At 46.0% G+C, this 9,307-nt stretch overlaps 1 protein-coding gene across 1 annotated transcript in view; it reads right to left on the bottom strand.

Annotated features, from left to right (window-relative positions):
* Nek10 (NIMA related kinase 10) overlaps window positions 1–9,307 on the bottom strand; it is a 177,624-nt gene that overhangs the window by 153,381 nt on the left and 14,936 nt on the right. The window contains exon 5 of the mRNA XM_021203868.2: window positions 2,703–2,787. Within this exon, the coding sequence (XP_021059527.1) occupies window positions 2,703–2,787 (85 nt within the window). The remainder of the gene's footprint in view (window positions 1–2,702; window positions 2,788–9,307) is intronic.

Raw genomic sequence — 9,307 nt, 5'->3', positions numbered from 1 at the left:
AATTAGAGGCCAGTCTAGATTACATAGTGAAAATTCTGATTTAGAAAAAAAAATCAAGAAAAAAATGAATAAAATTAAGAGAGAGAAGGAGAGAGAGAGAGAGAGAGAGAGAGAGAGAGAGAGAGAGAGAGAGAGAGAGAGAGAGAATAATTTAATGATGATGAGAACCTGAAGGAGAGGCACCATGAGAAAACAGATCAATAGAAGTAAAGAAAACCTGGCCAGTAGAAGGACATTACTCCCGAAAGAAGGAAGAGACCTGCACAAGAGTCCAAACGTATCAAATAACTGAGAAGAGAAAAGGAGAAGGCTCACTTATGGTTCCTTTGTAAAACCCATGATGTGGTTTTAGAAGGCCATGAGCCCGAAGACTGGCCATGAGAAGTGGAGACGGTCTAGGCCTGCACACTGGCTTGAGGAAGGGTGGAGGACAGAGCAGTGACGGCAGAGGCTTGCTGACATTCACTGGAGTACCTTGCGGTAATCCCTAGCATGGCCTTTGTGATTTTGGCCAAGAATTCTTGGCAACTCAAAGTGTTATACAACTGGCAGAGCACATAGTCTTCTGTTTAGGAGGCATACCAGGAGCAGAGGCCTGGGGGAGATTCCCCTTCTACGGAAAGACTGTCAGCCAGGGACACTGGGCCAGTATGTATCAAAATATCATAAACAGAGTAGTCAGTGCATTCTTTGCTTTAAGGAGAAGTGTAATCTACCCTCTGCCAATCACTCAAAAGCAGCATAGACAAAGGCAATACTTTAAAAGCAGATCAATTGTCACTGGTTTTCTCAGCAAACAAGGTATTCTGAGGCAAAGCCTTTGCTAACATCTTGAGAGTCTGTGAACTGGCTGTTCCTCTTTGAATGTTCTTTAATATTCTGCATTTGGTCTTTTTATCCATATGGAGACTTATCAGACCTCCTTGTGGGGCTGGAATTCATAGAGTAGAAACAGTCAGCACACCCTGGCCTGACAGGAAAAGCCAGACACGTGCTCCTCCTTTATATGCGACTCACATTACTTGGCAGAAGTCGCTGTAAAAAGCATGGTTCACCCAGCTCTACATAGCAGCACACAACTGTGGACAGCCAGGACAGAATGTCATTTGGTGGATGCCCTAACAACACATGCAAAGGTTTGCAGTTGACTGTAACAGCACAAGGCCATCTCAGAATATACGGGAGGAAGTTGGTCAGCCTCTGAACAGAAGGCACACTGTGACTGAGAGCCCCAGAACACTCCAGTCAAAGGGAGACACATTTTGTTTCGGTGCTAACTTTGGGAAAGTTGATGACTGGAGAAATGAATAGGAACATTCTGGGTGAAATTTAAAAAAAAAAAAAAATCTACCAATAAAACTGAATCTACCATAAGCGCCTGGGTAGTGTGGCTTCCCAGTAGTTTATAAAGCTCAGCATAAAACAGGAACCTTTGGAAGAAACAACAACAACAACTGTATTTACAAATAACTCATTCTCGAGATATTAGCAGGGTTGAATAGAAGCAGCCATGAGGTGGCTCGGTCCGGGTCAGCCCAGCCTTGTTTCTGGGGACCTGGCACTCTACGTAACCCCAGCCCTACTGATTGGAAACACCTCTAGGTGCTTCAGAAACACAGTAAACTTGGCAAATAGCATACTCGGAAGCTCCCTCCCTTCCTCCAAGCCAGGCCAGAAAGAATAAGGTTCTAGCCCAGATCCCTTGGGTAGGCCACTCTTTAAACTTTCCCCGCTAAAGCACTAAGCCTTTGCTACTCAAGGTGAACTGTGGCCCAGCAGCCTTGATATCTCCTGGAATTGTATTAGAAATGCAGAAGTGGGCTGGAAAGATCACTCAGAGGTTGGGAGCACGTGCTGCTCTTACAGAGGATGGGAGTTTGCATTCCCAGCACCCATATCTAGGACACTCATGACCACCTGCAGCTTCAGTACCAAGCACCCAGCACCCACTCCTAGATTCTGTAGGCACAGGCAGACATGTAATGCACACTCAAAACAGACACATACACACGCACATAAATAAAAATACATCTTTAAAAAGAAATGTAAAGTCAGGGGTCTGTTTCTGCCTCCTGAGGAAGAATCTGTATCCATTGGATTCCCATGGATTCCTGTGTACATTAGAATACAAGAGGCTATAAACTAGAGGCAACATATCCAGCTAAAAAGGGAAGATTCTAGCTACAGGCCTCCCCTGACACCAACAGAGGGAGGCCCTATGCTCTCCTGGGCTGAGAGTTACCAACTGGAAGCTGGGAAGGGATGAGATCTTGGTAGCGAACAGGCTACAGCCCTGCAGTCTCTAAGGGCTGCCTCTGGAGTCACACAGTGAGCTCCCTTCTTGTCACTGCTGACTTTGCCCTAGAGAGCCTTGTGGCTTTAAACATGCTTCAGTGTGTGCCTTTCTGTGTACCTCCTTGAACTTGAAATGGCCTCAAAGGTTTGCTAGCAGTGAACACATAGACCAGAACTCAGTCATTGAACCTTGTAGGTTAAGTATAAACAACCAGATGTATGGGTCTACAAATTGCTTCTTCATAACCTTTTCCAATCGCAGGTGAGCAGTATGTGACATCTGTAAGGTCCTGACTAGTGACAGAAACATTAACATTGTTCACTTTGATAAAAGTCCCACTGTGTTTTTAATTTCATTCTTTTACTTTTGTCACAAATGAAGAACAGGTTCACTTTTTTCAACCAACCTGATAACATGGATCCCGCATTAGCAGCCTCAGACAAATTAACACTCTCAGAAAATGAATGGATGGAGCTCGATTAACCCACTCTCTGAAAGAAAAGAGAAAGCATGTTGGTGTTTAGATAGTTCACAGACAGCACACAGCTATGAAGGGAAGTGAAGCCTGTGTATGAAGGAGCCGGTGACCCAGCTCAGCTTCCTCTGTAAAGGACTGTGGCTTGGTGACCCTTGACCCACACCAATACAAAGCATACAGAAGCCATTATCACCACTGTGGTCCAAGGATGTTCCAAAGTGACCTGCATCAGAGACTCACACTGACCTAGAAGTACTTCATACCGTCCCTAAATCAAAATGAAGAGCTACGGCTTCCAATAATTAGGACAGGCTTAATAAATATCAATGCCCTAACCACTTAGCAGGCACTTGAAGAAGTTACTCGCATGTACTAAGAGGACAAAAACAAAACAAAGCACTGTGAGATAGGGTTTCATTCTATAGCCTAGGCTAACCTTGATCTCAAGATTCCAGAACTCTGGAGACTGAGGAGAAGAAGGGTCTTAAGTTCAAGACCAGTCTCCTGAACCAACAACAAGAATCCTCCGTTGTCTTGTCTTTACAATATTTCTGAGCCAGGCAAGGTGGTAGACACTGAAGAGCCTAGAGCTGGGAAGGACCAGAAATGTAATGTCCTCCTTGGCTATAAATCAAGCTCAAGGCCAGTCTGAGATACATTAAGACCTTCACAGAACAATAAAGGCAGCTGCTGGAACAGCAGAACAGCTGGAGCAGCTGGAGCAGCAGCAGCAGCAGCAGCCCTCTGCCTTTCTGGTTAACACAGAAGGAAGACAAGAGAAGGTCCCCTGACCATTCTGTTCCTCTGTTCTTCAAGTCCTGCTGGGTCTCAGAGTACACACTTCATCACTCAGCATCTTAAGTGTAGCTACAGCTGGCAGTGGATGTTGTTAAAATGTTAAAGGAATCTTCCTTGTTTCCCCAAACCCGTAGCAGCACCCACCACCCCTCAGAATAAAAGTCTCCCAATCAATCCATCTCCTACCCACAGGCTTTGTGGGCTCTGTCTTCCCGTGTGCCTCTAAGCCCACCTCCTGCCACAATCCCTTGTTCCCTTCCAGCCTATGCGACAGGCTGTCTCTGAGTCAGGGCCTAAGGTGCTTCCCAGTGGCAGCCGGACTCCCATAACCTGCACTGTTCTAACCACAGAGCATGTTTAGTGCAGAAGTGAGCACACAGCCCAGTATCCTCCTGAGGTGAAAAAGGCAGCTAACCACTGCCCTGCTCTGGATCTTGCTATTCTAAGTGCAGCCAGTCATTATCTATAGAAGGCAAGTCCAGCCTGGTGATGTACGTCCCATACTGCTCTGCAAGCTAGTTCAACATTAATCATTCATTCATGGTGCCAGTATTAACAAAGGCCTGAAACACAAAGGTTCTGCAATTCCATCCTTAGTCAAGGGAAATGGGGAAATAACAGGAAGTTATGACTCCAAATATCATTCACCTGGGTGTACATAAGGCATTGCCACAATACTGTAAATACACCTGCCATATACATATAGGACTCTGACCTGAGCTGAAACTCCAGGCCAACTGTCCTGTGGTCTGTCCAAGATCTATTCTGGGGCTCTAGAGGTAACATTCAGGTCTGCCTTCTCTATAGCACCGAGGTGTTCGACTCCTCCCCCAAACCTGCACATTTGGAAGTCTAGTGAATGAATCAGGGTGGCATCTGTGGTGGCTGTACTAGGCGTCCCCATTCCCTGGCAACACCACCTACTTCTTCCATCTGCTGAGATGGAGGTTGGCAGGGCATTAGACCCGTGGTTTTATTCCCAAGAATGTCTGTGTTCCCTGCTGTTCATATTCCCAGTACACAGACGCAGAAGAAAAGCCCATAATCAGAACTTACTGGGAATTATGCTTGCTACCACCAACAAAGCTATTGGTAGCTGTCCACAGCCACTGCCAACAACAGTAACCCCTCTCTAGATCAGTCACTTGATTAGTGACCCCTGTGCCATGAGACACCTCCCAGTTTCTTTGGAAAAATAAAAATAGGAGTCAACCAAGCCCTGGACTGCCTGCTAGGCAGGACTCTGCAAGCACAGGCCTGCCATCCAGGTACTTAGGAAGTGGAGACAGGAAGATTACAAATGGAGTACAAAGCAAGCAACTCAGTGAGACCGTCTCCAAAGAAGTAAAGGGGAGCCTGGAGAAGAGTGAACAATAGCATGAAAATGATGGAGTGACCTGGGATGTTAAAGTAAGGATTCCTTTTAAAGTAGGTGGAGGCTGTTGGTCTGCATAAAGCACGCAGACTCTCCATACTTCATACTCTTCGTTGGTGAAAATATGGGAAAATTCTGCAAAAAATATGATCATTCTAGTACTCTAATTTTGAAGAGGGTGCAGGGCAAAGGCCCCCAGCGCAAAGACCCTTCCCCCGTCCAGGGAAGAACAGTGACTAGCAACAGCTGCAAAAGCCATGGGCAACGTGACACCGCTACATGCCAACAGTGCTTCAGTATCCACGGGGAACAGATACAAATATGTGCACAGTGTTCTTCCTGATAGCCACGGTCAGTCTCCACAGGGCAGTCTGTGACCTTTCCTGTGGGTTCTTTTCCCATATTAGAATACATATTTAAGTGTCTTTTTTGTTTTTCTCCTTATTTCACACACTCACACACACACACACATGGGAGGGAGGAGAGAGAAAGAGAGAGAGAGAGAGAGAGAGAGAGAGAGAGAGAGAGAGAGAGAGAGAGAGAGAAGTAAAATTCCAATGTGGACTTTAATTTTCCTCTTCATGGAATCTAACCAAATGAAGGGATCCAAAACAGTCGGAATTGAAAGTTCCCGGCAAATCATGTTTTTGCTTTGCTTTGCGATTTTGGGATAGAAGCCCAAGGCTATTAATATTTTTCATAGTTATTACTCTGCTATTGTAAATAGGATTCCTGATGGCTGAGTCCTTGGGTTCTGCCCCACGAGAATGACCTCAGAAGGAGGCCTACCTTGGCTCTGAGCCTGGAACCCTGAGTAGAACAGATGGGCCACAAGGGATGCAGCCCTGGCTCTGTGGGGGATTGCATGCACCTCTGCTAGTCAAGCGTCAGGGGAACTAGAAAACACAGGACTCAGTGCAGCCAAAGAACTCCATGGAAAACAGCCACCGATGGATAGCAGCATCTGTTTCACTGACTCAGCCACTGCAGGCCCCCTTCGCTTGGGCTCCTAGTGAACATGGAGAAAGCTCTTTCTCAGACGTGTTTGCCATGGGAACAAGAGATGGGTCCTTGGAGGCAGCCCTGAAAAGTCATTGGCTGCAATGACAGTGCTTCCCTGGAGGTTGTCTCCACATGACAGCCACACAGGAGTGAATTCATAAATGGGCAAAGAATTTCAGCTCTCTGCTGACTGAAAGTACGCCACTGCTATTAATACACTCAGCTCCCACCATCCTCGTCCAGGACGTCACTTTCTGCTACCAATGTCAAAAGGAAAATGTCACTGCACACAGAGCATCTGAACAGAGAGAAGGGAGGTGGGGTTTCTGTTTCTTTCACAGAGGAAGAAGCTAGTATGTGGCATGAGTGCCCCAAATGACAAGCAGCCAGTAGCTGAAAACACATGGATGTGTATATATGTGAAGAGGCTGTTGCTCAGAGCTACCTGTAGCACGCTGCGGGTCAGAATGAGCTCCTTTCTCACACCATGGTCCTGCTTTCCTTAACACTCACCTGGGTTAACGAAAAAGTAAACTCCATGCCTACTTTAAGAGAAACATAAGAGAAACAAGAACACGTGTGGGGTGCCACTGTCTGGAACCCCCAGCTATCCCCTCTCAGGTCTCTGTGCTCCATTCTCTCTCTTACCCATGCAGTCTAGCCCACAAACTCTACCCAGAAAGAAGACCATGTGGGGCCTGTGGCACTCAGACCAACAAAAGACTCCTCTCCTTTCTTCTAATGGATGGACTATGCACAGTGCTTCCAGATATTCATCACCATGCCACATCAGCCTGGTTCTGAGTGAGCTTGGGATACAACAGAGGCAAACCCTGGGCCCCCTTACGAGGACATGGCCCAGAAGTCCCGGTTGTAAAGACCCATGACTATCAAGGGCTGATGGCAAAGAACAACCAAGACCAGGTTCATTAGGCCAGGGTGCTATTTTGAGATGGCCAGGGAAGGCTCTCTGGTAAGATTAGCAGCATATGAGCTAAAGAAAGGAGCTTTGAAGAAACTTGTGTCATAACAGCACAAAAGCCTGTAGCCCAGGCCCTGGGCTTGATGCAGAAAATAGCAGAGTGAGAAAAAAGAAGCTGTGGTCAGACAGCAGCAGGCAGAGCTTGAGGGCTTGCAGGATAGGAACGGGGCCTTTGGAAGTTTTGACTAGGAATGTTCTAGAAGACTTTAAGCAAAGAACTCACATGAACTTACTGAGATTGTGAAAGGATCCTTCCAGAAGCTATGCTGATGGCAAAGTAAAGGAAAACAACACAGGTAAAGCGGGGACCCCAGATAGCCTTCTATAAATTCAAAGGCTAGAAATGCTGGCAGCTTGGGTCAGCTCCATAGACCGTGCTCACAAAATCTGAAAGTTCCATGTGGGCTGAGAGAAAAATTAAAAGTCCTGTTTCAGGAATGATATCTTTAAATAACACCGCAGGAAGAATCCTCCAATTGACACGTGAAAGAGGGATGGAGTCACAGTAGGGGGCCACTTCAGGAGCCAGACCAGCATGGGTCATGAGAATTAGAGCCAGGCCTGATGCCCAAGGCCTATAACCATAGCACTTGGGAAGCTGAGGCAGGATCAGGAGTTCAAGGCTAGCCTGAGCTACAAAGTGAGGCTCCAGGAAAGGGAGAAGAGAAGAAAAGGGGAAAGGAGAGGAAAGAGGGGGAGGAGAACCAGAGAAGGGAAGGGAAGAGAGATGAACTTTCAGATCTGATGTGTGGCTCTTGAGATGGGTCTGTTACTTAACACTTGGCTCTCAATAGCTTATTTAAGGATCATAAACACATCTGTCATGCACAGATATGATGATCCCAGCCAGGTTATGGCTGCTTTGAGTGGTGATCTGTTGGCCAAGGACAAGAAGTTCTTCCCTGGGTAGGCAGAGTAATTCAGCTTCCTGCCTGTCAGGCTTCTCTGGATGAGAAGCCACAGTACACAGCAGAGAGAGCATATTTACCAAAGAGAAACTTTGCCCTGGTGCCACATACAATGTATTACTTTCCCTCACACAGAATTGCTTTGACCAGGATGGGGTATTGACTGTACTCCATCATTAAAGGTATACTCAAGAAACAAAGAAAGAAATCAGGGAATATGTGAGACAGAGGACACAAGCACCAGCCCAGATTGCCTAGACCCTCTTTGAATATCAGTGCTCTCATCCACCCACCAGCTGGGCCTTCTGAGAGTCCAGACCATCTCTGTAATTGCTATAACTTTTATGCATGTGTATTTGCATGTATGAGTGCACATGCATTCAAGTGTATGTATGTATGTCTACATGCATGTATGTATATGTGCAAGCATGTGTATGGGCATATATACATCATGCATATGTGCCCATGTTTGTGACTGTGTGTGTGAGACTGTGTGTGTGTGCCTGTGTGCATATAAATGCTAGTGCACACAAAACTAAAGTTTAGGAGAAACTTTATCCTCTTATGAAAACAAACAATGTATGATGCTTTGTATAGTGGTGCACACCTTGGGAGACTAAGACAGAAGGATGATGAAGTTAAGACCAGTCTGGGCTACATATATCTAGAAAGATGTACTTTGGCAAACCAATGCTGGGGATGAGGTTCACTGGGAGAACATTTACCTAGCCTACATAAAGCCTTTGGGCTCCATTCCCAGGAGTGAGAAACAAGTAAAAGCTAGACATTTGTCCCAAGATAGTGACATTGACAAACTGGGATCTGTACCCTGAGCAAAGGCTGATCTATAGCTCACGGTGCACAGGTCCCACCAGGAGAGCCCTGTTCTCCCAGCAGTGCTTTGCTTCCCAGGCTCAGAGGTGAGTGAGCCACTTTTTCTCCAATAATAATATTAGCCCTTTATCAGATGTAGGACTGGTAAAGATCTTTCCCCAATCTGTTGGTTGCCTTATTGTCCTATTGACAGCATCCTTTGCCTTACAGAAGTTTTTAATTTTATGAGGTCCTGAAGCTAGGTGGAGAGGACCACACAGGATGCAAGAACAGTGGAGCAGCGGGGACAGGACCTTTCCACTCCACATCTATACCCAGAGATAGTCAAAATGGTCATCTTGCTGAAAGCAATCTACAGGTTCAATGCAATCCCCATCAAAATTCCAACTCAATTCTTCACAGAGTTAGAAAGAGCACTTTCCAAATTCAGCTGGAATAACAAAAAACCTAGGATAGCAAAAACTATTCTCAACAATAAAAGAACCTCTGGTGGAATCACCATCCCTGACCTCAAGCTGTACTACAGAGCAATTGTGATAAAAACTGCATGGTATCGGTACAGCAACAGATAGGTAGATCAATGGAATAAAATTGAAGTCCCAGAAATGAACCCACACACCTATGGTCACTTGAT

This window comes from Mus pahari, chromosome 8 (genome assembly GCF_900095145.1).
Source record: "Mus pahari chromosome 8, PAHARI_EIJ_v1.1, whole genome shotgun sequence".
Taxonomy (NCBI): Eukaryota; Metazoa; Chordata; class Mammalia; order Rodentia; family Muridae; genus Mus; species Mus pahari.
Note: the sequence above shows the minus strand (reverse complement) of the source record. Positions and strands in the feature narration are given on the sequence as shown.